Source organism: Falco naumanni, chromosome 13 (assembly GCF_017639655.2).
Source record: "Falco naumanni isolate bFalNau1 chromosome 13, bFalNau1.pat, whole genome shotgun sequence".
Lineage (NCBI taxonomy): Eukaryota > Metazoa > Chordata > Aves > Falconiformes > Falconidae > Falco > Falco naumanni.
In genome coordinates this window covers 4237882-4265163 of record NC_054066.1, presented here as the reverse complement: position 1 = coordinate 4265163, position 27282 = coordinate 4237882, and the positions used below count along the sequence as shown (strand labels likewise).

Below are 27282 nucleotides of genomic sequence, written 5' to 3'. Positions count from 1 at the left end.
TTCAGCGGGATTTCTGTTTTCTTGCCTGTTACTTTTTATGCTTTGATTAGGAATGGTATACAGAAATTCCATTTTACAATCTTGAAAGAGCCATGCTAATTTATTTGTCTATTGAGGTTTACATGTGTAGGGTATTATCCTGGGATCTGTGAAATCTGTTCTTCAGCTTGCTGGAGTGTTTTGCCTACGTTCCCAGAAGGGAATTACAAAGCAGCATCGCGGCCTGTCACAGGGCTCCTCAGGCAGGAACTGTGCTGCACAGAGCACCTCAGCCAGCCACAGCACCCCGAGTTCTACAGTCATCCTTGTCCTAGAGGCTTCCTACTCAACACAACCATCTGTGAGGGAAGTCAGTCCTGTTCAGAGTGTAGCTTGAGCCTTTTTAAATTTTGCATTGGCGCCTAAAGCCACTGATTCGCTGTTTCTCTGTGGTACTTTTGATAATAGTTGTGTAGAACAGGTGGAGGGTAGGATTCACGTGCCCCACAGGAGCCAGAAGCAGTTAGCAGTATGAAAAAAAAAAAGGGGTTTTGTCCCGGTGTGGTTGTTTTTGTGCTACTGCCAGAAAGGTGTTCGACCCCTGACTGTAAATAACACCTGCTCGGCGCCCAGGGCTGCTGTTACCGCCGGCTCTGCACGCCAACGCCGCAGCGCCAGAAGCGGCTGCCAGCCCCCGGGGCTCTCCTTGCACTCGGGGTGGGAGAAGACCCCCCCGGCGGCACAGACCTCCGGGCCCGCCTCACGGGGAGCTCCTGCCCGCAGAGCGCGGCCGGGCCGGGCGGCGGAGCCCCGCGCTCCCCTCAGCCGTGCCCCGGAGCCTCGCGGGGTCCCCTCAGCCAGGCGATGGAGGCGGAAAAGCCCCCCCCGTTCCCTCAGCACGCCTCAGCGCAGGGAGAGCCCGCCCGCGCGGCGGGACGGACCAAAGCACCCAAGGCACTGGGGGAGGCCGGAGAGATCCCCCCGCCCCGAGCAGCGGAATGGATGGTCCCGGCAGCGCGCCCCTCCCCGGGAGTGCTGTCATAGTGGCCGCCCGCCAATGGGAGAGCGGCACCCTGCCGCCTGGAGGTGTGACCCCGCCCCCTGCCCCCCCATCGACAGCGCGGGGGCGAGAGAGCCCCGCGCGCCACCGACCCCTCCCGCCCCCGAGACTGTTTGTCCTAGCACGTGCGGCGCGTCACGTGATGGGGCGGGAGCCCGGCCCTACACCGCCTCCGACAGGGAGCGGAAGTTCCGGTATCTATGGTTCCGAGGGGGGAAAGAGTGTCCTCTCTTCTCTATGGTCCCCCTGGCACCGCGGGGCCGACGGGAGGCTGGCGGACTATGTACATTTTTCCCTCATTACCTCACAAGCAGGGAGGAGGCTGCCGGGATAGCGGAGGACCTTCCCTCGGCCTCGCTCCAGTCCTCCAGCTCCCCTCACTGCCCGGCGGCCCCGGGCAGCCCGGCTCCCGGCCCGGCTGCGGCGGGCCCTGCCCCCTCTCCCGCCCGCCGGGCCCGCTTCTCTGGGGAGCCTCGCCCAGGCCCATGGCTCCATGAGGCGGGAGAAGGAGGCGGCGGCGGGGCAGCAGCGGCGGCGGCGGCTGGGCTGAGGCGGAGGAGAAGCCGCGTCCGGCCCGGGACGGGTGTAGGAGGTGGGCGAGCCCCGGGGGGGAGGAGGGCAACGGGAGGCGGTGGCGGGAGCCCCGCCCGGCCGCCCCGGCGGTGCGGAGGGGGCACCGGGGAGGGGGGGGGTGTCTGGCTCCCTGGCGCCCCCTGGCGGCCGCGGTTCTGCCCCGCTGTGGGGCGGGGGCTGCGCCCTCGGGGGAGGGGGCGCCGGGATGTCCCCGGGGCCGCGTCCCCGCCGGGGCCGGCGGGACCGCCGCACACACCACCGTAAAGTTTGTGCCCGAGCGCGGCGGGTGTCCCGCGGCGGGGCCCGGCGCTCCGCGGGCGGGGGGCAAGGGGCGCCCCGGGGGGCGGCGGGGCCCGGCCCCGGCGGGAAGGTGCGCGCAGGGGCCCGCGGCGGAGCCGGGGGCTGCCCCGCTCCCTGTGCGCCGCCCCGCTGCCCCGGCCGGGCGGGTTCCGCGGGCTCCGTCGCCCCGGGCTTCCCACTGCCGGGGCCGGGGCCCTGGGCCGGGCCTCCGCCGGGCCGTCAGGCCGCCTGTGTCAGGGCCTGCTGCCGGCCGCGGGGGGGTCCTGCAGGTCCCTTCTCTGCCCCTACCACGGCTCCGGTTGAAAATGGAGAGTTGTGGGTTCACCTAACTAACTAACTAATTAAATAAATCACTTTCCCCCTGACCGCCTGGCTCTCAGCGATCACTTTAAGCCTCCCCTGCCCAGCGGCTTGCTGCGCCGCAGTGGGGAACTTTTCATGGGCACTGAAAAGATTACACGTCGACTTTGTGAAAGTTGTGCATTTCTTTTTCCTGGTTTTGCTGTTTGTTGGAGGTTTTTTTTGTTTTTAATTGCAAAGGTAGAGCTCAAAGGAAAAAAGATAATTTTCATGAGGTCTTGTAAATTGTTTCCTTATGGAAATCATCCTTCTAAAACCTGGAGGTGCGGAGTCCCAGCCGGAGTAAGTGCTGCAGGTGAACATCTTTTGCGTTGAGGTGAACGCCTCTGGAAACGTTTTATACCAGTTCTGGTTCAGTTCAGGATCCTGCGCCTCTTACAATGGCTGACGAAACTTCATGGATAAAGTTTGTGTTGTTTGGGAGTGCAGAGGAGGCTTTAGGGGAGCTGTCACACTGCGGAGCTCAGTGTGTGTGGCACCCACCGTTCCGGGGATGTGCTGCCAGTTTGGCTGTTGGTTAAGCTGGAAGGATGCTCAGGGGATTAATGCAAGTAGCCTGGTGCTCACAAGAGCCGAGTGTGACTTCCATTTCTCTGTGGTGTTCTCAGTGGCTTAGTGTCTGTGCTTTTAGCCCCATTTGACAGACAGGGGCCCGTTTTTCCCTCCTGTTGTGTGTTTAGATCTCACGGTGAGGATGGTGTTACACTTACTTAAGTTCCTACTATTGACATGTGGTCCTTGCGTATCGTCTTCATTCACTTCCGTCTGCATAGGCTTTCCTCCCTGTGTTTGTTCCACTCCTTGGGATACAGGAGCTAGCATTCTCTTCATTGCAAGCAAAGCCCTGGTCTGGTTTTTGGTTTGTGTTTTTTTAATACCGTATCTGTTTCTTGCCATTATTGCTTCCCTCCGCTCACAGTGCGTGCTGCCTTCAGCTCTTCCTCTCCTGCGTATCCTCGCTGTGCACCCTGCATGTTTATTTACGAGCACTGTTGATATACTTAATCCTAGAAAGTAAATGCAGATTCTAGTTCATGGGGTCTGGAAAATAGTCTGTTGTTTAGAAAATGGTGGTTTCATGCTTGTAGCTTCTCTTTGCGTCTTGCTTAGGCTAGTGCTAAATCAAGGGCAGCACCCCTGGGAGTCCAGCCCTGGTGGTGTCCTTCAGAGTCATTGTCACTCTTCTTTGAGAATGGGGGAGATGCGCTTATGGTTTTTCAGTAGCTTGTTTGCTGTTGGTGCAGACTTTGGCTGAGGGGGGACAGGTGATCCGGAGAAGTAGTTGATGGGGTGTATCTGTAGTCCAAAGTCTTTTTTAATTCTGTTCTTGTACAGTTTCATTCCCTTTATGGGAAGGCTGGTTAGGCGGGTGCGTGTACGTGTGTGATGAGCCACCTGTTAAAGTGTTCGGTGCACCTCACCAATAACTTTAAAATTAGTGTGATTTCATGCATGTTGTGTACACTCTCAATTTACCTGTGAAAACACCCATTCTGCTTGCTGAACTGGCTTTAGTTCTGTACTTAGTTGCATGTGGCAAGGGTTTTCTTCCTCTTTTTGTTGCAAAAGCAAACCTCTCTGACACTTAGCAAAAGCAAGGAAAGGAAGCAGCTGTTGGTTTTTCACCTGTAACTGTTTTGTATTGCTTCCCCCTGCCCCCTCCTTGCCAGGGTTCTGCAGTGCTCCGGGCAGCGAGTTTTGAAGCAGGATGGGAAAAAGACGCTGTGTTCCTCCACTTGAGCCCAAGCTGGCGGCTGGCTGTTGTGGGGTAAAGAAGCCCAAATTGTCTGGGAGTGGAACGCACAGTCATGGGAATCAGGCCACAACTGTACCAGGCTCCAGTTCAGGTCCTCTTCAGAACCACCAGCATACAGATGGGAATAATGGAAGGGAAAACGTATCTGACTTGACTTTGGGCCCAGGAAATTCTCCAATTACTCGAATGAATCCCACTTCAGGAGCTCTGAGCCCACTTACTCGGCCCAATGGAACTGCCAACAGCACCAAGAACCTGGTGGTGACAGCGGAGATGTGCTGCTACTGCTTTGATGTACTCTACTGTCATCTCTATGGTTTCCCTCAGCCACGACTTCCTCGATTTACCAATGACCCCTAGTAAGTAAATCCGTGTGTGGGAGGAAAGCTGAGAAACCAGCACCCAGAGCCGTGGTTTGGCTGGGGAGGGATGAGGGGTTTCCTCTGGGGAATGGGGAAGCCGGTCTAGCAGGGAGGAAGGGGGGCGTTCTGCTGCTTGCTTTGTCTACCAGAAACAAAAAATGATGCGCTGTAAATGCACAGTAGAAGAGTAAAAATATTCTGTTACATTTGTTGGTGGAGATGAATGGAGCTTTGAAGAGCAGCCTTCCAGGGAGAACATGCTTAGCTCTACAGAAAGAGAGCTAGGCAAAATAAGAGGAAGTGTGGTGGTGCTTCAGCTCTCGGTCTGATGCGTTGGGTGAGATGTTGAATACTTTACCACAGGGGTGCACACCCGCTTCATGGTAACGTTCTGTTAAAGTTTGCTCCCTTTCTTGTGAATGGGTTCCTCTGCAAAAAATCAACTGCGCTGTGCCTCCCATAAAATTGTACTAAAAGAGTGAGTGAAACTGAAATTAGAAGTTTCACAAAACGGTACAATAATGCCATTAATTTGAAGAGATCCTGCTTCTGCTGTGAGGCTCTAACTTGGTGAGGGGACAAGGGGAGGGACTTCCTTCTGCGAAGGAAATGGAAAGGGAATAAAGAAGTTGAAGCAAGTTTCTGGCTTATCCAGAAACACATGCTGAGCTGCTGAGAATTGGACAAGGACGCTCACAAGGGTGTTCAGCTGTCAGAGTTAATGGACTTAGTAGGGAGGGGAACCAAAAATTTGCCAATTCTAGAACTGAAAAACTGTGTTACACAGATACGCTAGTTGGGCAATACTGGGAGAAATGGAGAGTTAACTTTCAAGGACGATACCAAGGTTAAGAAGAAAGGAAATGAGTATGAGAAGAAGTGAGGAGAAGGATTTATGAAGGTGTTTCGCTTTGGTGAGATTTAGCTAATGTTTGTCTGAAGGTTGAATGTGTAGGTGTGGAAATGTTAATGTTGTTAAAATGTTTGGTGGAAGAATTATATGGAAGAGATCAATGACAGATTGACGCTCCTCCAGGGGCCACCTCCAGAACAATAGATAAAATAAAAAGTTGTTGACATCCTTAATGTAAGATAATGAATTTTAAATTGATGTAAAGGAACAATGGCTTAAACAGGTCAAGGACTTCTTTCATGTATTGAATGTCTCCCCACCTTATTGGCTGTCAGTGTAGATGTAGGTTGTGCTTCCATGCAGTTATTATCCGAGCAGGATTATGGATACGTATTCTGAATGCTACCGCAGAGTAAATTGTTTAAGATTGTAAATACAAGTGAATGGGGGAATACTGTGGACTAGAATGTAGAAGAGTTCCAGGTGCTCCCCAAACTGAAATATTTCTGCTGTTGTTTTTCATACCTAAGCTAACTGGGCTCCTTTTAGAAAATGATACATTAGTCTGCTTATTATTTTGTCACTTGAAATGCAAAGGGATTTTCTTGTTGCTATTCTGTTCTTAAATCAGTAAGAGAGATTATTTTATACAGCTTCATTATTTTGGTGTTAAAGGAGATTCCTAGCTGGATTTTGTTGCTGTTTCTATTGATTAGTTTCAAAAAGGGTATTCTTTCGGGACTATCAGCTGTTTGAATTTTATGCCCAAATTTGAAAAGTTAAAAATCATTCACTGGGCATTTCTGTGCTGATAATTTAAAAGTCTTTTAGATCAGCACTCCAAAGAAAAAAAAAGCTCTTCTCTTTTCTCCCCCTGCAGGCAAATGTCTACCTGAATTTTCTTGTGTTTCAGTATTCATGCTATTGCTTCTAGCAAGTAGTTGCATGTACCCCCAGGGAAGAGCATGGGGTTTGCTCTGTGGTGGAGCCACACCCGGGGATGAGCTGGCACACTTGAGACAGTAACATAATGAACTTCAAGCCAAATATTATAACAGTAAGCAAAGTAACGATACATAAGTAATTTGCATTGTTATCCTTTGTAACATAATTAACGTCAACATAAGAGATCTTTGAATGAAACAAAGGTATATTCCAGAAGTCTCTCTGGACAGACAGAAAAGTAGATGGAAGGAATAGAAAGATGCACAGGTTTGTCCCAACCTATTTCTCAGATAACGTATCTTGTAAATTGGTGCTGAACCCTGAGGTGTAGATAGCAGTAGCTGTGAAGGTCAGGAATCTGCATTGACAGTGTAATAGCATAAAAGTTACACGGTTATGGCTTGAAAACAATTGTAAATTCCAGTTCTCAACTTAAGAAGATACACATACGGACAACAGTCTTGGTGGTAATTATGGAGCTGGTAGATACTTGTGGAGTAAGAGAACCTTACTTATGTGTTAGCAGTGATGTTAACAAATCAGTGTAGAGAAGGTGGCATTGCAAGACACATAGTTATGTTTGAATTAACTTGGTAAAGGAAGAAACTATCCCCTTTGCTATTCAGGTTACTGAAAAAAAATTACAGTTTTGAACCTGTATGACTGCAAATTGTTAATTGATTACTTCTGCTTTTGTACTTCAGTCTTTGCTTCTTTTAATGCTAGGTATTACAAACTGGTACTACAACTACACCATGCAAGTTTCATGTTGCTGTGCAAGACAAATAATAAGATACTTGCATCATGAAATCTGTACCGTAACAGGTTTTCTCCTAGTACAAGCTAAATTCTGATTTGAACAAACTATGTTTTGCTACTTTAAAATTCCCTTTGTAGTTGCAATTGGAGAAGCTAGTTTGTAGTTGCTGAAATTGCCCTCTCAGCCTAGCAAACCCTCATCAAACACACCTAGGTAGGATGTTGTGGCTGTGGGAGAAATTATTGCCGTAATACGCTAAGGATACATGACTGCAAAGTACTGGTCAGTGCTCTTGGGTGAAAAGGGATAAAAGATTGTTGTGACTTTTCTCAGTACATCTTGGAAATACACTGCTCAAAGGGGGACTATGGAACAACTGACTTACTGTCAGCTGCACCTGCAATTTGCTAAGTGCATTTATTGTTCAGATACAGAAACAATATCTTTTCTGCAGTAAAAAACTTTATAATGGTGACATTTTATATACTTGTACAAAATCATATTTTTTTTTTATGCCTCAGGTGTTATGACCACAGTGAAAAATTGTTTAGAATGTGCTTTAAGAGATTTTAAGATATGAAAGCCTTCTGAATGTAATTATCCTGTCCTTTCTGGTAATATCTCTTCTATTATAGCTGCAGAAAGCTGTGTCACAGCTCAGTGGAAACTTTTTTTTTTTTTAAGGAGAAAGAGGTGAATTGGAAATGTAAACCTGTAATTTGCATCGGAGAAGCAAATTACTTCATTTGTATTCTGTCAGTGATGCTTTTCATTTTCTCCCTTCTCTATTCTGTTTGGTGTGAGTATCATATGGGCTAAATAATGGTTTCAAAACTTTTCTTAGATTTAGCTAAATTTCCACTGAGCCTGTGACAATAATGTTTGTCAGAAATCTCCTTTGCAAGTTTAGTGTCTTTTTTTTTATAAGCTTTCTAATGTGTTTTCTTACGCTCTGTTTCTGTTTTCTGTTCCAACATACAGTAGCTAGATGGAAGTGTAGAGGAATGATATCCTGCAAGTGCCTTGAACTATTGTTGGAAAACTAGAACAGTAAATCCTCAGTCTTCATCAAGCAACCATAAGGTGGCTGATGGTTCTGGAAGAATGTTTCCGCTTCCTCTGTGGGCAAAGTACTTGACAATTATCACTTAAAGGCTATTTGCTGTTTTGGGTAGTACTTCTGGCATTGGTCACAGCTGGTAACTAGATCCTGAGTGATGGATTTATGCTGTGATAGAGTTTTTAATTCCATTATTGCTCTGAGGAACATCACTAGGCATTGCTTTATCACTACAGTTTAAATTATGTTCTCACTGCTTAGACATGAGAAGCTCTGTTGCCTCTACTGGAGGAGTCACCGTTGCTCCATGCTGGGTTTGTTGTCCAAACAGAATATCTTAGTATTTTTTAAAATGTTTGCTGCAAAGATACATTGCTTAAAAGATCTTCAAGAGTTTGAGGAAAGTGAGCGTCTGAGCTCTGTTGCAGAAGCAGTTATTCTGTCTTCATGTTTTAGAACTCCTGTCAATGTTTGTTTAATCTCAGAAAATTATTTTCTTAACATTGCATGTTTTCTCTCATATTACTTATCTTTTAAAGTTCAATAGAAATCCACAGACTGATGTTTGGAATCGCTGATGACTAACTTTTTCATTTATGCTTGGGTTCAAAGTGACCACATCTTGTATTTAGTACTCTGTAATCTGAAGAAGTAAGATCATTCATCCTGTTTTTATAATTAGATCAGCAGCATCAGTTGCCTTGCAAAATTTTCCAGATGTTCTGACATTCTTGTAGAGCTGCAGCCACCACTGTCCTTTCTTTACTGTTTCTCTCTACAGCTGTTTGCAGTTTCACTCACTTGAATTTTTTGCATTTAATACTCGTAGTCGTTTTTACCTGTTTACCTCTTCACAGAGCTCTTCCGAATACTGTTGTTCTGAACTTCTTGTTCTTTGAGGCTTACTCATGGCTCCTAGTTTAACAGATTGCAATGAGCCTGCTGAATTTGAGACTCTGCTGTTATGCCTGTAAATTTATGAGAGTAGACAGGAAAATGGAAATTCATATGATGTTTGAGTAGGAACAATACAGTGATTTAGAAATATGTTCAACAGGAGAGAATATATGTAAATATATATCAAATGTAAGGTAAGCAAAAGATGTGAACATAAACTGTTTGAGCACTAGGGACAGACCCAGAAGTCAGATCCCCAGAAGTCAGATCCCCATGGAAATAGCAGGGAAACAAAACCTAGGCTTGCTTTTTATCCCTTTAAAAAAATATAAAAGCTTTTATCGCAAACCTGAATTATAGATGATTTGCAGAATGCTTGGGGATCTTTCATGTTCAATGGTACTATAAATAAGTAATCTTTTTTGCTTTGCTTATATTAATTTCTATATGGGTTGTCGCATAAACTAGTGGATGCTACTAGGCGAGGCCATTACTCACAGAAGTGATCCGTGGGGTCAAGTAACCATAACAGTCATTAGAAGACAGCCAGGAAGGTGTTGGTGGAGGGCTTACAGAGTGCTGGTGGAGAGAAAGGAGTAAGCTGAAAGGGTGGGGGAAATGTTGGGGGTTGTATTTGGGGGGGTGTGGGTGCAGGGTGTGAAAGCGTGCGTATTGGGGTTTCTTAGAGGGAGAGAAAGCAAGTGCACACATATGTGCCTTTTTAAACCTTGTTAGTCTCCCCTTAGCAACCAAATATCTCTAGAGGCTGGAGTGTTTATCTTTTTTGCCTTTTCAGTCCACTCTTTGTGACGTGGAAGACGGGGCGAGACAAGCGGCTTCGTGGCTGCATTGGGACCTTTTCAGCCATGAATCTTCACTCAGGACTCAGGGAATACACATTAACCAGGTAATTACATTGAAAATGAAGTAAATCTGAAATTAATTTACTGAAAATCTATAAGGATTCAAGGTTAAGATGTTGGATCAACATGGTTACATTTAATATGCTTCACAATGAAAGAAACCTGAAAAATGTCAGATAGCTAGAGTGAGGTAACGTATCAGGATTTAGTGGAACATCTTAGCAACCAGTGAATTTTGGTTGACATTTTAAAGCTAACATCAAATCTAGCTTGCATACTAACAGTTTTGACATCTTGTGTAGCACATAACCTCCCTCCAGCTGCAGTAAGTGGAGGACAGCATCAGGAAGCTTGCACTAGTATTTGCATATTACAGTTCATTAGATTAGGAAGAGATGCAAATCACTTTCTCTGCAGTAGCAAAGGGAAACATGCTTCACAGAGGCATAATCAAAAAGGGAATAATTGAGCATCAGACACTTTAATTTGGTGCTTGTTTTAGGCAATATATCTTCTCCTTCCTTCAGTGCACTTAAGGACAGCCGATTTCCCCCCCTGACCCGCGAGGAGCTGCCCAAACTCTTCTGCTCTGTCTCCCTCCTCACTAACTTTGAGGATGCCAGTGACTACCTGGACTGGGAGGTGAGAACAGGTGCATTTGGAACTCTGCATCACTCTCTCGTTCCGTTCGGGTTCGGGTTAGTACATGGTGATGTGTCTCCTTCATTACAGGGGTGTACGGGGATAGAAGAAACTGGGACTAGAAGAAATGGGGCTGGAAAACTAGAAGGGAGGAAGAGGATGGGCTAGCAGTATGCTTTTGGTTGGGAGGGGATCTGAATGGGAATAAAAAAAGACATTGAAGTGTTTATGGATTTGGCCCAATGGACTTAAAACCTTGGGAAGTATTTTGATACTGTGAACAGAAACCGGGAATAAAAAGTAGTTGAGACCAAAGGTATTAATCTTTTCTTAGGACCTTGTATGTGGAAGTGTATTTAGTTCAAGAAGGATTAAGTAGACTTTTGTGCATGGGCTATTTTAGGCATAACTCTTGTTGTAGAGTTATGTAGAGATGTTGTCTGTCTTGCCCAATGTAAGAGATGGAAAGCTGTCAGACTTCTGACAAACTTCAGGAGAAGTGGTGGGGAGACTGGTTAGGCTCTTCTGGGAAAGGTGGCAGAGGTCCTTCATGTTGCCGAGAGAGCTACTTGTGAGGCCTGCCTGGCAAGGACAGGGAGTGGGGAAGAGAATGGCCTTATCCAGGCAAAGGCCAAACTGGCCAGAGAGAGAGAGAGATACAGTGTTGTGGGAATGACGACTCGGTTGTGGGCTCAGTGCCAGCAAACACCTCTTATTTGGCTATTCATTTCCATCTATAGGTTGGGATCCATGGGATCAGAATAGAATTCATCAATGAGAAAGGTGTCAAACGCACAGCCACGTATTTACCTGAGGTTGCTAAGGAACAAGGTGGGTTTGAGATGGCAGCTAAACATGTCAACACGTGGTGTCACAGGACTGGGTAACATAAATCTGTGGATTTTGGGTTTGGATTGCAATGCTATCCTCATAGTAGTGCCATGGAGCCACCAGGCTTAATCTGGATAAATGACACCTGATACAGCTGCTGCTGGGTTTTCATCTTGCCTTTTTCTCATCCCACATCTGTGCGCAGCTGTATCTTAGCGTAAAAATGTTTTAGGGCTTAAGAAATAGAGGATCTCAAAGTATGGATCTTCCAGCTTCATTCAGCATTGCATCTTTCCTCTTCTATGTTTCTCCCACCAACTAGGATAACTGCAGGCTGCACAGCACCAACAGGAGAGTCCCTTTCCTCCTCATTCTTGCTAAAGTAGCGTCCTCCAGTTGAGGGCAGGAATCAGGGCCCCTCTGGAGTACACTTCCCACTCAAATATAGTAGCGGTCACCATGGTAACTGCTCAAAATATTGCCTCCTTTCCTCCACCTAGCAGAGTGGAGTGGTCGCATCCTCCTGGCTCTGGGGCAAAAGACTAAGGTAGGAATTTTAACTCTGATCTCTCACATAGCAGTGCACTGTGCTATCGCTAGAGCATCAGGTTGATCCCAGTTTGTCTATGTAAAAAGCTAAGTATTATTTTAAGACTTAGGGAGCTAAACTTGAGTGGCACGTGATAGAACAGTTTGGGGTCCCTGCAACAGAAGCAAGGCACAGACCTTTATAAGGAAAGAGATCATCTAGAAAACAGAATTACTGTTTTATAGACCAGTTCCAATATGAGATAAAAGGGGTTGGCATGTGCAGATAGTGTGCATGCATAAGGCCGTGTATGTCCAGTTCAACGCTGGTATTTCTAAAGCTCAAAGCTTCCTGTTTAGTGGTTTGCTTTTCTAGAGGCCTTTTAATGCATCTCTTACGTTTTTGAAACACCATTTTTATATAGAAAAATTTCCCTTGCTTCTGTTTTTCAATAGACTGGGATCAGATCCAGACCATAGACTCCTTACTCAGGAAAGGTGGCTTTAAGGCTCCGATTACCAATGATTTTAGGAAAACGATTAAACTCACCAGGTAAGTCAATATATTTGTCATCTTTTAATTTTACTTTATAGTGTTGTGTAGGTAATTTGAAGTATTTGTGCTAGATGTAAGTCTTTGTGACTCTTGCAGATGAGAGATGTAGTCTGAAAGACAAAATCATAAACACCACCTGTTAGGCATATAGCATATATGAAATGAAGCACAGTGTGTTTGGTCCACGCAGGACCCAAGTTAGTATTTTCTAAGAGAAGTGCCACTGGCTTTAATGCAGTCTTCCACATGAAAAATCAAAGGAAGCAGAAACTTTGAAAGTTGTAAAGATACAGAAAAATCCCCTTTTCAATGGACTTCATTTTCTCAGTGTGCTTATCTGTGGACGATGTAGCAATTCGGAGGTGACAGCTGTCTTAAAACCAAACCACACTCAAATTTGGCTGGTTTTCAGAATTTGCTTGCTTTTCTATACCCTCAGCTGTCCTATTGGTTTCAGCTCCCTTTGTATCAGTAAAAATTGGGACATTCTGATTTTGTATAGAAACACTAATTTATCAGGTCGTTCCTTACCTCTGGAGAAATGAGGTGGGTTGTGCAGAGGTGGTGTTTTTTTAGCAGAAGAGGACAGGATGAAGGCTTTCATTAAATGATCATTTTAATGAAAAAACCTCATGTAACATGGACTTCGCAATACTTTTCAGTTATCTGTTGTTTAGCATGCTTTAGAAGCACCTGGAGATCCCTGGTCTCTCAGAAGGGACTTCATGTTTTGTGAATTCTGATTGTACAACACGGACTTTATCATGTATATGCTATAATAAACCTTCCTTTACCGAACTCTCCATCATTTTCTTTCGCTAGTCTTTGAAATGTGAAGATAACCACAGAAGTAAATTATGGTGAAATACTGGTTATTTAGTCTCTGAAACAGAGTCTTCTTCCAGCTAACTTTTCACGCCCTTTTTTTTCTCCCCACAGCAAGTGGATAAAAAGGATACAAACTGATCATTTATTTCTTGTACGCTACTTCAGGAGTCCCCTTAATTATGATCACCTTGAACAGGGCTCAACCTCTGGGACACTGATGCTAAGTTATTCAGACAGTATCAAACCAAGTAGTTTATGAAGTTAGTGGGTTCCTGTTGGTTGTTACTGGCTGTGAGCTAAAAGATGATCTGGGATGAACGTTTTTATGACTAGTGTCTGTTGATATTGTATAGTCTGTTTATGTTACTTTTTTCTTACGCTATTCCCGTAGGTACCGCAGTGAGAAGGTGACAATCAGTTATGCAGAATACATGGCTTCCCGTCAGCATTGTTTCCAGAATGGCACTCTTCATGCCCCCCCCCTCTACAATCATTACTCCTGACACACGGCTGCATGACCAGTCCCACTCCCCAGTTGCTGCCAACGGCTACGACATCATTGGGGCAGATGCCTCCTCTTCCTGGTCCAGTTACTTCTATTACTGCACCATTTTATGATGCTAGCTTCCGTTGCCAAGTCTGCCTTCCAGCTGACCTGGGGGGAGGATGAGAGCATGACAGAACTTCAGGGGCCCAAGCCTTATCTCAGCCTTCCCTCTGAACGGGGGTTCAGTTGGATTGGGGCTCCATGCCTACGAACTGTCACGAGGTGCAGAAGACCTCTAGGAGTGAAAGTGCCACTTTGGACTGATCCGTTCTTGTGTGTTACCAACACTCTGGAAACTTGAGTTGTTTGTTATGGAAGCCCCCCAGATCAAGTAGGAGCATTCCCCTGGCAGCCTGGGCAACGGAGTCCAACAAAACATTTTTTAGGTTCTTTTTAATTTTTTTTAACCTCTGGTATCTGTTGTGTACCGAGAGCTGATCGCAATCCCCACACATCACAGGCGGACATTATGATACTGGGGAGGGTTGAACATCTGGATAGCACCCGATCCTCACAGACAGAAAACACTTAAAGATGTGGAAAAAAACCATTGGATGGTATTGCGGATGAATCCATTATTTAAGTTAACCCTAGAAGGCTTTAATTATCAGATTCCACTGTAGGTTGGATTATCTAGAAATCCTCTTCGTTTACAGTTTCCTGGGTTTTTAGACCGTGCTTTGTAATGTAGCCTGCTATGAAATAGAATGCTGTTATGCCTGTAAGAGAGCAACATGGCACATGCTGTGTGTATGTGGAGGACAAGGTACTTCAGTGTCCTTGGGCAGTCTTCTCTGTTACGGCCAAGTTTTGTGTCCAAATGTTAGTCATGGAGCCTGATTGGATTAGGGATGGGGAGGGATTTGCGGGGCATTGACTGTAGTCATACAAGTGAGACTAGTGACTGAAATTTGTTTAACTTAAGCTAACAGTCTCGGGGACCTTCCTTTTGATAGGACAGCCACTTTCTCTGGTGTGACTACCGATCTTGAGAACTGTTGAGTATTCCAGTTTATAGCAGGCCTATGGAATAGAGCTGAGTAGTTTCACTGGTAAGTTATTCTCTTAATAGTTTAGTCATTACCACATCAAGGCAATGAGGGGGGAAACCTGTATTACCCAGATGGTGTGAAACTGATGCATTCTGTATTTCTTCTCCCATCACTGACGATGACAAGAAGTGCTGTCTTCTAAGAGGAAGTTATCCAGTTGTTATTCTGCAGCATTGTTGAAGGATGTCATGAACTAAATTATGACACTCGGTGAGGTCACTGGACTTCAAAATGATGCAGTTCTGTGGGGGTTCTTGTTTTGTTTTCCAAGTTGCTGCAGGATCAGTAATGATCGGGAAATAAAATACAGGTGCATAGCAGAGTAATGGCTATGTGGTTGCATATATCTTGCTTGCTTGTGTGTGGTAATGATGGCTTTTAAAATTGGCTGGTGTTTCAAGCCTGAAATTCTCTCCTGGCATGGCAGGGAATAGGGCTGGTAGGAAGCTCAGAACTGCATGCTGCTGCTCCTTCTGGGCCTAGAGAAGCAAACAGAACTGTGCAGTTTTGTTTCATGTTGGTGTAACGTTCTCCTGCTGGAGGAGAGAGACATGAGGGAAAGAAGGGGGTCCTGTTCTGGATAATGGTGCAATATTGACCCAGCTTTCCTCCTGCACTGGGTCGTTCTTATAAATGGCCACTTTTCCCTTGTGATGTTGTTGAAAAGCAATTGAAGACTAAGGGATTGTTTCATGATTTCCTGCTGCTGAGAATAAATCAGTCTTGTTACAAACTCGAGTGGTTTGTAATTACTCTCCCAGGTGCCGTGTAGTGATGGGGGAGGGTGGGGTCAGCTCTGGACATACCATTCACCTTCCAGCTGTCAAACAGTATGATACATAGGGCTACACTCATTACTGTTCCAAGTGTTCTATGTTAGAATTTAATTTCTAAAAGGTTTAAAAAAAGCAAAAAAATGGTGCTAAAACTTCACCCCTGAGCACGCTCAGTGAGACTGGTCATGCAGGCATATAGTGCCAGGCTTTTCAACAATACTGTTTCTTTTTCAAATGTTTGCCCTGTTCTGTGTCTTCAACAGTGTATAGTGTTTTCCTGATTTCGTTTTCTTTGAATACGGGATGACTAAGGGGTGGGGTGGGGAGGGTTAGCTGTCATTTTTAAAGAACAGAATTTTAGGATTGAGTGACTTGGTTGGCTTAAGCCTGAAGTGGGCTAGATGGTTTGGGACTGGGGAAGCCTTATCCTCTCCTATTTCCATCTCCCCACTCAGTCTGTTTAAAAAAAAAAAACAAAACAAAACAAAAAAAAAAAAAAAACCAAACAGAAATGCCTCTAATTATGTACTGTGTTCTTGTCTTGTTGCAGTGAGAAGAGAAGCTAGCAAATCAGAAACACTGGTCTGCTGCCTAAGAAACAGGCCCTCTCAGCTTTAGTCCCATAAGGGCCCAGCTATAAAATCAAGTTGAAGTGTGTCAATAGTTAAGTTAGCTCAGAATACTGTATGACAAGGACAGGTGGTCTCAGGAAATAATCCCATTTCTAGATCATTACATGGCAGCTATGCGTAAGGATGAAAGAGGTGAACTGGAAACAAAATGTACTTTTGAGTTGCCTCGAGACGGAGGCAACCAAAATCAATTGATGGAAGAATTTCTCTGCAGTAACCTGGCTGGGACAGCAGGTTAGAACTACCACTTTCCAAAGCAAGTGGTACCTGGTTTGATCTGGATTTAACTCATCCTTAGAAGCAAGTGCCTTTTGGTCTAGAAGGGCTTATTCTCATGACAACCACAACTGAGAAATACTCTCACTGCAGTTATGAATTGTCTTTGTTTTACAGTAACTACAGGAGAATGTCTTTGATCACTGGAGTCTGTCAGTGTTGGAATGTTTCCACTGTGAGGTTCTTAATTTTTTTTAATTTTTTTTTCATAATGTTCAACAGTCAATCTCAACTGAGGCCATTTCAGTTTGGGAACATTTTATGATCAAAATATCACATATCTACAGTTTATCAAACAAAAAAACAACCTCTGTACGAAAATCTAAGAGTTCATTTTAACCTTTGCACAGAATAATTTGTTTTCATAGTACATAACAAACATCTGCAATCTTCACTGACTTAGCGTTCTTTTCTGTTTGTATTCTGGAAACTACATGTTGTTTTGTTGGGTTTTTATTTTTTTTGGTTAATTTATTTCCTTAAAGCAGGAGACCTCTTCTGACCTTCAGTGCAGAGATGTCAGACCAATTCTTTGTATTACACTTGGTTGCCTCCTACCTATATAATAACTTCTGAGTGTACATAATTGAACTCTATCCTCTAATGAAGTATTGTAGAGAATAAATCATAATGGATAAAGATTATTTGTACTGTCCTCTTTATATGGTCTCTTACAGCCTTTATGGGGGATGAGGTGAAATCTTTCTCATCTGGAAACAATATGCTACGTGTATAAATACCAAACCTATTAAATTATATTCAATGTTCAGAACCAGGGAGGTTGCCAGAATGGGATGACAGCAGTCTGGAAGCTGGAAGGAATAGTTCAAGATAGGCTTACTAGGAGAAAGTGAGGAAAAATAGTGGGAAATCTAAAAACAAAGATTAAATTTGTTTCATTTATTAATGGCATAGCAACAAAGTGCCTTTGTATCCTGAAATAATGTTTACTTGACAAGAACTCTCTTGTTAGTTGTCATGATGGTAAAATACATGAAGCACATATATACAGAATTTGGTATCGTACTGAAAATCCTGAATTTGTAAATCTGGCTTAAACTACCAAAATTGTTCTGTGTGTTTTTGTCTGTTAAAATGAACTAATGAAAACATACTATCTGTACTTAACAGGTTATAGTCTTCGGGTGATCTAAAAGCTTTATTTGAGGAAAAAGAAACACCCATCTTCCTAGATTCTTTTAAAAGAATATTTCAATGTTTCCTTTGGGACAGGATCAATTGGTTTGTGTAGTAGTTTTGATATAAATACCTCACGCTTAAATGTTTTTTTTCCATACGCATTCAGGTTATTGCTTATTTTTTACCTATGACAGATGTATAGTTAAAGATCCTATATTTCCTCTTTGTGGTCCTTGAGAAGGGAAACCCTGGCTATCAATGAAGAACAGGCATAAGAGCCCCCAAAAAACCCCAACCAAACCAAGGGAGAGAGGTAGTTTTGACTCAAATATGGCTGAGAAGCTCGCTGACTTCAGTGCAACTACAAATCAAAAACTTCTTTTCAGAAATAGGCTTCTGGGACTAGTAAAGCCTTAGAAGGTAAATCCCCGTGCAGTGTGAGGAGTCAGTTGAGCAGGATTCCGTGGCTAACGTGACTTCCAGGTGACTTGTAAATTCTGCAGTTGACCATGTAACTAGCACCCACTGTTGTCATGTGCCCAGGTAAGTCTTGCAGCTTCTTTGTTGGCTGAATACAGTGACTTATTTGTATATTTTTATGGCATATGTTTTTCCTTGGCTTTTTTCTTTTGATTTCACACTGAATCAGTCAGACAAAAAAATCTCTGTCCGGTGTCTTTCATCAGGGGTTCTTTCAGGCGTGCTGTTTTCTGTAACTGCAGAAACACTCAGCAGCTCACCATCAAGATGAGGCCAGGCAGAAGGGTGTACGTACAACTGCACACTGAAATAGTTCAATCCTGACTAAATGTAAACCAGGATAATTCTCCAGAAAAAACTTTATTTGTTTTTACTTCTGTGTGAAATAAGAAGCTAAATGAATTGGTCATTTAACACTTCCTTTTAAAAACAAATTACAGAAAGGTTAGGAGAAATTTCTATAAGATGCTTCAAAGGAAGAATACTTGAGCGTTTTTATTCTAAACACACAAACCCCTTTCTGGGGATAAATTTTCTATTATAAGCTACCTAATTACGATGGAGAAATGTCACTTCTTGAAGATAAAAATTTAAACCGGAACACTTTCCCATGCAACTTCATAAATTAATATTTATACTGACCTATGTATTATGAGGATTGCTCTCAAAATGAATTGTAGTACATGAAGCAGTAGGATAGAAAAGTTCCTAAACTGCTTTTCATGCTGTCTAGAAAAACATGACCTGTGAATATGTTTTATGATCACTCCCAAAACAGAAAGCCCAGAAGAGTATTGTTACCATGTTGCTTCAAATGAGTAACTCTACAAATTGACCAATATCCAGATTACTGAACCATAATTTTTTTCCTTGTCTATAGTCAGATAGACTACTCTTATAATCAGACACACATTATGTATTAGACAACCAGCTGATAGTATGTTTACATGTCATTGTATATGTATTTAAAAACTTAACAGATCATGCAAGAGCCAGTTTTGCATTCAAAGGCTTATTGTGACTTTATTACTGGCTATTAATAGAACTTTATATTGCTCATACATGTTCATTCATGATAGCTTTGGATATATAATTTTAAAAGGAGTAAAAAAAAAAAAAAAAAAGGCAATGGTAAAATGGTATGAAAACCTAAACCTGAAAAGTTGTCTTTTTAAGGACACAGATGAGAAAGCATGCATGTCTTATGCAGTAACAGCTGTTACGGCACATGGTGTTCTGAGCAGGTAATGTTATCTCCACCAGGATCTACCCCTATCACACGCTAGAAATGCTGATGACAATAAAAAGAGATTAAGGTTTTGGTATCCTAATCTTTTCACTTTTAATCCATCCTTTGCATACATTTTTTTTTAATTGGGCATTTTGATGCTCCACATAAAATACATACTTATTGCTAGAAAGCTTAAAACCTGCTAGGAAGGTAACGTTTCTTCTGCTGGCAAATTAGAGGAAAAGCATATTACAAAATATACTAATAATAGAACATCTTCATTATTCGTTCTCCTTACATTTTATTACACAGAGGTATTTAGCTAAGCTTTTTTTAAGATCTGTGTTGGTGCAATTAGTTGTTACAGTTTAAACTGCAGCAGTGTAGAAATTACCGTAGTAGATCTGTCTAACAATCCACTACCTAATAACGTGTCTCCAGCAAGGGTCAATATTTTTTTGCCCTGGAATATAGAATACTAGGGACTCTGTTCACAACAAATTACATTTGGCCAAGTTTGTTTGTCTGTTTGAATCTGTTCATTTTAAGATATCACCAGTAAATATGCCTGAATCTTCCTATAGTCACTAACTTTATTTCAATCTAGCTCATTTTCTTTTTTATGCATATTTTTCAATTGAATTGATGAATGCTGAAAAAGTAATTAGTCAGGAAGAAGCCAGTGCGTTTGAAAAATAACAAAGAAAAAGTCAGGTACTCTGGTTTGTTGCAGTAGCTGAACAATATTTACTGTGGGGTTTTAGGTGCATTTTTTAAATTCTTAGAAAAAAGGGGGGGGGAGAAGTACCATTCAAGAATGTTCTTATTTGTCTCTTATTTGACTCTTGAGACCTTAACCAAACACATCAGTGATAATGAACCTTTTATCTTCCATGATAGCCTCTTTAGCTGAACCTATAAACTCTTCCAAGTATCTGGCTTTCTCTTAATTGTTTCAGTTTTTTTATACGTAAGTAGAACGGATCCTTGGGGAAAAACAAACGTGAAATTAATAACTAAAATCTCTGCCTACTGCTCTGAGACTCACGATGTTCTGAGTGGATGGGTTATTTCAGAAGCCATCAGGATTCCAAGTGATTTTAAATGCTTCTCTCATCAGTCTGGCATGGATTTCCTTATTTCCTTGTAAACCTAATTGAAATTGTTTAATTTGCCAGATGTTCCCTGAGGTATTTTCATTCCGTCTTCCTCAATGTCTTTCTGCTTGTACCACTTAGCAAATTAGTTTTCAATCAGTTTCTCTGCCATGCTTGTTTATCCAAATAACAAATGTTAAAAATCTTTTATTTGATCCCTTCATATTCTTATTTGTTTATTCTTAATGCCTTCCTTTTGCCAGCATGCAGGAAGCAATTCACTTAGGCATGGATGCAAATTCATGAGGATAGGAGTGGCTTCATCATAAATCCTCCAATGGTCTATTTTTGCCTTTCTTTAAGAGCACAGGGCATAGTAAGGTCTGGTAAGATGATTTAAGAGTCTTAGGCTGGTTAGGCACTTACATGGGAGCCCTCCAGGGAAAATACTGCTCCATAAGTTATTTTGCCTTGACATAGTGTCGGGAGAGCTATAGCATCGTTTTCAGCCTGCCTACGACTTCTAGAGGTGTGTAGGTTTTCAGACTACCCAGAGGTAAAGTAACCTCCCTTTCAAAGCGTGTTACTTATGGTGTCAACACTCCTTCCTTAGAGTGGAGTCGGTCAGTCACCGTGAGCCAGACGGACATTCCGGTACAGTGACACCTGCCCGCCGGTCACGGCTCGCTGCCTCGCTCGAGGATCTCTGATGGCAAAATGGAGGCGCCTGCCCCGCGCCGCCGCAGGCGTGAAGCGAGGCGGGTGGAGAGGCGCCTGCGGCCTCGGTGCCCCTGGGCGAGGACTCCAGAGCCTGAGGGGCGACCGTGCCCAGTTCGGAGCTGTCGGTTATTTCCCAAAGGCCTGAGCTGGGCCCGACCCCCGCTCTGCCCGTGTGAGAGCCCAGGGACTCCCTCAGCGTTCCCCCGCAGCCGGCTCCCTCGGGCCGCCGTTCGCGCCTTGGTATGACTCTGGGCCCGTAGCGCCTTTGTCCGTCACAGTTCTCTGGCCTGTCTTCACAGAAATACAGCTCCAGCACCCCGCCGCTTTCGGTCTCTAGTTGCTAATTGCTAAGCGAGCTTACAAACACCTCACCGGGCTGTGCTGTGGGGGCAGGGGGATGGTGAGACGCCCGGTTCCTTCGCTCCCCTTCGGTGCCCCACAACCATAACCGCGCTTTTCGCTCCCTCCGTAAGGCCGGCCGCGCGCAGACCGCCGCCACCCCGCCGCGCCCCCGGCAGCGCTCCCGCCCCGCCCCACCGTGGCTGAGGCTCGGCCCGCCGCGGCGCCGGCTGCTCCCCCTGGCGGGCGGCGGGGCTGAGGCGGTGCCGCGCTTCCGGTGCCGGCTCAGGCGATGGCGGCGGGCGGCAGCGACCCGCGGGCGGCGGACGTGGAGGAGGACGCCTCGCAGCTCGTCTTCCCCAAAGGTGCGCGCCGCGGGGGCGGCCAGGGGGCCGGGGGCGCCGGGCCGGGCAGCAGCTGACGGCGGGCTGGCCCCTGAGGCAGGGGGCTGGCTCCTGAGGCGGCGGGCCGGGCGGCGGTTGGCGGCGGGCAGGCCCGTGAGGCGGCGGCTGGCTCCTGAGGCCATGAGCTCGCCCTCCGGCACCTCGGACGGCAGTGCTGCTCCGCGGCCTGGCCGCCCCGCCAGGCACAGAGACCCGGGTGCTCCACATCAGGGAGAGTAAGTCACTTACATCTACTGAGGAACCCCGTGATCGCCAAGATGCGGCCGTTCTTACTTCTGTGGACCGCTACGTACGCGAATAAAGGAAATATTTTATAATTCAGGTTATAGCGAAAATCTCTTGTTCTTTGCTGTAACCATTACTTTTTCAGGAAACCGGGTGTCCGAAGTCTGAGTTGTGACTAGGGACGCTAACAGTCTGTGTATTTAATTTTTTTCCCAGAAAAGTATTCAGTATAAATTCCAGAGGGGGGTGGGAGAGGGAGGAACCCTAAAGGCCACTCTGCTCTTTTTTTGAGTTATGAACAAAAGCATAGTCCTGAAATATTTTTATTTTATGTTTTTACACTAAAATCTGTTTTCTAACCCATTTTCAGCCCAAGTTACTTTCTTGCTCCATGCAAATTAAAGGTTGCCAGTCCCTTTCTGGCACTGCCCTGTGTCCGACTGTTGTTACAGAACAGTGCTGAAGGGCATCCAGGGAGGCAGTCTCTGATCCTGCTGCTTTGAATGGCTCGTACTGCTGATATTGAAAGACTTTCTTGTTACTGGAATAAATATAGTGATCATGATGATGAAAACCAAAGAAAGTTGGCTAAGAATGGGGGGTGGTTGTGTCTATTAAGATTAGTTAAAACTTCTGCCTGATAATAATGTATCAGTGGGTCAATTAACTTATCAAGTAAATGAAGCCTTTTTAAAAACATTCACCAGTGCCTACGTTGACTAAGAACTCAGAGGCTTCCAAAGACCAGAGGTGTCATTTCTGAATCTTTTGAGTATTGCAGTTCTAAATATCTTTTTCTAAAACAAATCATGTGTTACTTAAGTTCTGCCAAAAATGGGTGAAGAAAGCATATTGCAAAAATGTGTCAAATCAGAAGGTTAGGGCTGCAAATGGAAAATGCATGGTCAAAAATACAAACACGTTGGATTGTCACTCGAAGCGGTGTAATTTTTATCAGCATTTTCAGTGTGAAATGCCACCCAGTCATTGGTGACAAGGCTTGCACAATTGCTGTGAAACACATTCTTCATTTCCTTATTGCCCAAAGTTCGATTTACATACACAACTGCTGCAAGTGCACTTTTTCATCTGTGCTTCACCTTCTTTTTATGCTGGTGTCCACTCCTTCAAATGCAGAATTTGAAACTGCGGAAACTCTTCTAAATTCAGAAGTGCATATGCTTCTTGAGCATCGTAAGCAACAGAATGAGAGTGCAGAAGACGAGCAGGAGCTTTCAGAAGTCTTCATGAAAACCTTGAACTACACGGCACGCTTCAGCCGCTTCAAAAACCGTGAAACCATTGCCAGTGTCCGTAGGTGAGTGGAAAAGTTAAGAGTATAAGACTGTACTGGAGAATGTGGTATATAATATTGATCCTGCTTTATGAAAGTACAGTTTAATGGTGTTTCCTGATTTGTACTATAATTCTGAACCTTGTCTTTCTGAAGAGGCAAGAAATTTGATCATAATTCTTCATGGAGGGTTGTACTTTTTCTAGGTCAAGCCTTCTGAACTGCTTTGTTTCCAGTATTTAAATGACAGCTGACTGCATTAGATGAGAGGATTTTCTAGACTTTGTAGAGTAATTCGGGGGAAGTGCAGTTAACAGGTGTAACTTTTTTTTTTCTAAGCAATTATATAATGAATCTTTCCTCCTGAAAAAACATTTACTTCAGTGCCAAAAGCAGAGTGAAAAAATATATCAGTTTGGTTTATGACTTTTTATGTTCCTGTCTTACTTGTAATTTCACCAAGTTACTGTCTTTCCTTACAGTTTGCTGCTCCAGAAGAAGCTCCATAAATTTGAATTGGCATGTTTGGCCAACCTGTGTCCTGAGACAGCTGAGGAAGCAAAAGCTTTGATTCCTAGGTGAGCATTTACATACCGTGAAAAGACTGCTTTAACTTTCCTGTGATTTAAAGCCAGTTAGGGGTAGATGTCCTCTCTTCAGTCCAGCTCTGTTGATGGAAAAACTACTGGTCTTGGTCTTTCTTCACCCACCCATTGATCTGACAGTGAGGCACTATTTGTAAGTGTCCCTAATGCACTTCTGACAAGTTTTACTGGACTCAGTGTAAACAGCTTAAATTGGATTTCTTAGCCCACCCAGCTGTGTTGGTGGTGTTGGTGGATTTTTTTTTCTGTAGGAGCAAATGACAGTGCTCCTATTAACTGCTTTGTGGCTAATATACGGGGAGGGGGGGAGCAGTAACTTCTTCATATCTTGATTTGTTTCCTCATGGCCTAAGATAGAGGAGGGAACAAAACATTCTTCTGAATTATAGTTTCTTCCTCATGAGCTAAGATTTCATAGCAAGCCTGGACTGGCTTATGAGCATGTGGCTACATGGACTTCATTTAGAAGTCTGCTTAAACATGCACCTGCCTTGCCTTTTTGATAAAACATTTTGGAATTAGTCAGCACAAAGCCCTGGGAAGGATGGAGTTCTGTCCCTAATAGAGGAAGCGCTGCATAGGGATTGGAGTGGTATTTGTACAGTAATGTTACAGGTGGTTCCTGGTGTACCGTACAGGTGGGTGATGATGGTGTTGAGACTGACGGGAGAGAATTGTGGCTGTCTGAAATGAATTCACGGGGAGATTATTTCTAAAACCTTTAATGTATCCTCATTGTTCTTGTCTTGCAGTCTGGAGGGCCGGTTTGAAGATGAGGAATTACAGCAGATTCTTGACGACATTCAGACTAAACGCAGCTTCCAGTACTAAGATTAAGCCTCAGCTCCTTTATCTGAACAGAAAAACCTGGGAACTTTGTTTCTCAGCCCTCTGGACCAATCCAGCTCCCGGCTGAGTAAGGGGAGTTGTGGATACAGGGTACTCCAGTGCTGTGTCATCCACAGCGTAGTCCTTTTGGTTTGTTCTGCTCCACATGTATGTTGGTAAGGACACCCGCCTGTGTCGTGAGACCCAAAGAAACGGAAAAGCCAGTGGCTCAATTATTTGTTTCTTCCAAATCCCTCTCCCGATTTGGAAATTTTCAACATGTTTCTGGTTTTTTAGCAGAAATGTAGATGTGACTTCTATTTTTTTGTGAACTTCTAAAAGAGATGGAGAAGCTTGTTCTTGACTCTCAGAAGGTTTACTGATGAGCTGCATCAACTTCTGTGGTGGTTTATTTGTTTGGGTTTCTTACTGTTTGATCAGGACAGTGGATTTTTACAGCTTCAATAATTTTCCATTATTATTTAGTGTAAATTAAAAGATGTTTCTAATTAAGACCTTGTGTTTTATAAACATTAGGTGCATGTTATGATTTTATTAATGAGGACCTTTTTGATAAACAGATCCTGTGATTATTAACTTGTGTTGGAGATCTGGGGACTCCCAAGTGTGTAATAACACAAGTGCAGTTTAGGACAGGTTAGACAGAGGCGTTATTAACTATGATCATAGTGAGAGAACATTTGGGCAGCATCTCCCTCCACTCCCTGTTCTCTGCCAAGTGATCGCAGACACCCAACCTATACACTGTTTCAGAAAAGAAAAAGGCGAGAAAAACCAATAATTTTGATGTTAACAAAGCCCAGTATCCATCCTGGGAAGGATGGACTCCTTAAGTGTCTTGTGAAGTGCCACAATTCTAAGAAGGAATCAAACAATAAATGACGCTATGGAGGGATGGCTCTCGGTGGAGCCCATGGGAGTGGCACACCCAGTATTATCTTAGCTCAGAAGCAGGGAGCTGGCAACAATCACAGGCTTTAGTTGAAAGGAATGTTCTTTTAGTTAGGATACACCTCCTGGCCAGCCCTCTCAAATCTTAAGCATTAATTTTACCACCACAGCTGGAAGAAGGAAGATTTTGCCAGGAGGAACAGCAGGGACAAAGAGGAAGCCGGCTGTGTGAAATCGAGTTTCACTGATACTGTGAAAGGGAGATAAATATGGTATTATTTCAGCTCTTACTGGAAACTTAACGTTGCTGCTATAAAAGGCCAAGCTAGTTTATGGCAACGGGTTGGGCTACCTCAGCTGAAGCACTTTACCTCACACAGCATTTTATTTCTGTGCTTTAGTGGCATTACAGCTCCTACAAGCCAATAAACCAGACGTACCTTTCTAATGAACCACAGTCACCTTAACTGCATCAGAAGGATTATAACTAAAGAACAAATATAAAAGCAAAGTGCATGGTGAAATTTTATTTTAGGAAGCTCAGTGGCCCCCTTTGGTCCAGGATATGTTTTATAGTAGCTGCTCCTGCTGTAACTCTGTTCGCACTGTAGAATGTTCAAGCAGCGTTAAGACATTTTCATCTTTTAAATCCATAGGCTCTTGTGTAACTCATTTTTATGCGGGGAAAAAAAAGCTATTCTGCACGTCTTTAGCTAGGTTTCTGGATAAATGGATGTGGTAGTTACAACTGGGAGGCATCGCTACGCGTTGGTACCTTCGTTAAGCTAACATGATGCTCCTGAGGAGAAGCGTGGCAGGGATCGGGTGATCTCGGGAGATCCGCACCATCACACAGCTCATGCTGGGCCTTGAGACTCGCTGTTGCGTTATGAAGCCAGGTGGTGGGAAGGGGGAAACAGAAGGGACGATGTCCGAGGTGCCGGGCGGGCAGGCTGGCTGGCTGGGGGGCTATCGCTGCCCGGCTGGGGGGGGAGGGTAACACTGCCCGGCTGGGGGGGGCCTGTCCGTTCGGGAGCGGCTGGGGCCCGGCCACCCACAGCGTCGCAGCACAACCCCGGAGGGGGGCAGTACCCCGCCCCGGCGGCCTCTCGGCCCCCCTCGCCCGCAGCAGAGAGGGGGGGGCGGCGGTGCACGCCCCTGCACTACCGAGGGCCCGGGCGACCCTGGCCCGTGCGCGTGCGCGCCGCTCTTCGCGCCTCTACCTGCGAGGGGCGGGGCTTGCCGGGCCGCTGGCGAGCGGGCGCGGGCGGGGGCGCGGCGGAAGGGCCCGCGGAAGCCGCACGCGCCCTGCCCCGCGCGCCTCGTCCCGCGCGCCTGCGCCCTGCCCGCCGTCTCCCAACGGCCGTGCCCCTCGCGCCGCCGGGCGTGCTGACGTTGGGCGCCTGCGCCGCCCGGTCGCTGGTGGGGGAAGGAAGATGGCGGCCGGCCGCGGTGGGGGTTCGTGAGGCGGCGGCGGCGGCTTCCGGGCCCGGAGGGACGAGGCAGGTGGCGAGGCGGCAGGGCACGGAGGCGGGGTACGAGAGACCGGCCGGACGGTGAGTGCGGCTGGG

The 27282-nt window shown here is 45.1% G+C and overlaps 3 protein-coding genes and 1 long non-coding RNA gene across 12 annotated transcripts in view; 3 read left to right on the top strand and 1 right to left on the bottom strand.

The window, feature by feature from the left end:
* The first annotated feature begins 1153 nt into the window (after positions 1–1153).
* On the top strand, positions 1154–17077 carry AMMECR1L (AMMECR1 like). Of its 2 annotated transcripts, XM_040612655.1 has the most exons (7): positions 1161–1631; positions 3943–4387; positions 9702–9812; positions 10296–10410; positions 11151–11241; positions 12226–12322; positions 13545–17077. In XM_040612655.1, the coding sequence occupies exons 2-7, from the start codon at positions 3981–3983 to the stop codon at positions 13654–13656; spliced, it is 933 nt and encodes a 310-aa protein (XP_040468589.1). In that variant the 5' UTR covers positions 1161–1631; positions 3943–3980; the 3' UTR covers positions 13657–17077. The 2 variants fall into 2 exon arrangements, 1 of the variants encoding a protein (XP_040468589.1); XR_005830596.1 differs by lacking the exon at positions 13545–17077 and having other exon boundaries at positions 1154–1631; positions 11151–11788.
* A 4617-nt stretch (positions 17078–21694) lies between these two features.
* On the top strand, positions 21695–25312 carry POLR2D (RNA polymerase II subunit D). Its single transcript, XM_040613096.1, has 4 exons — positions 21695–21808; positions 23210–23390; positions 23849–23944; positions 24724–25312. Exons 1-4 carry the CDS (start codon positions 21736–21738, stop codon positions 24800–24802), a joined length of 429 nt encoding a protein of 142 aa, XP_040469030.1. The 5' UTR covers positions 21695–21735; the 3' UTR covers positions 24803–25312.
* On the bottom strand, positions 24960–26817 carry LOC121096709. The gene is made up of 2 exons (XR_005830663.1): positions 26487–26817; positions 24960–25961 (listed from the first exon to the last, which is right to left on the bottom strand). It is a non-coding gene; the product is annotated as an uncharacterized LOC121096709 (long non-coding RNA).
* A 281-nt stretch (positions 26818–27098) lies between these two features.
* Positions 27099–27282, top strand: part of WDR33 (WD repeat domain 33) — a 71205-nt gene continuing 71021 nt past the window's right edge. For 3 of the 8 annotated variants that reach the window (XM_040613067.1, XM_040613066.1, XM_040613069.1), the window contains exon 1: positions 27099–27267. The gene's annotated coding sequence lies outside the window, so the exon portion shown is untranslated. The remainder of the gene's footprint in view (positions 27268–27282) is intronic. The other 5 variants (XM_040613065.1, XM_040613068.1, XM_040613070.1 and 2 more) reach the window with 2 other exon arrangements.

What these genes read in the sequence shown, in the direction of transcription:
- AMMECR1L (XM_040612655.1), top strand. Translation starts at nt 3,981, where the DNA reads ATGGGAAAAAGACGCTGTGTTCCTCCACTTGAGCCCAAGCTGGCGGCT. An exon ending in AGGGAATACACATTAACCAG is followed by an intron (nt 9,813 to 10,295) that starts GTAATTACATTG and finishes TCCTTCCTTCAG; the next exon opens with TGCACTTAAGGACAGCCGAT. An exon ending in TGAGGTTGCTAAGGAACAAG is followed by an intron (nt 11,242 to 12,225) that starts GTGGGTTTGAGA and finishes GTTTTTCAATAG; the next exon opens with ACTGGGATCAGATCCAGACC.
- POLR2D (XM_040613096.1), top strand. Translation starts at nt 21,736, where the DNA reads ATGGCGGCGGGCGGCAGCGACCCGCGGGCGGCGGACGTGGAGGAGGAC. An exon ending in GCAGCTCGTCTTCCCCAAAG is followed by an intron (nt 21,809 to 23,209) that starts GTGCGCGCCGCG and finishes CTTCAAATGCAG; the next exon opens with AATTTGAAACTGCGGAAACT. An exon ending in GCAAAAGCTTTGATTCCTAG is followed by an intron (nt 23,945 to 24,723) that starts GTGAGCATTTAC and finishes CTTGTCTTGCAG; the next exon opens with TCTGGAGGGCCGGTTTGAAG.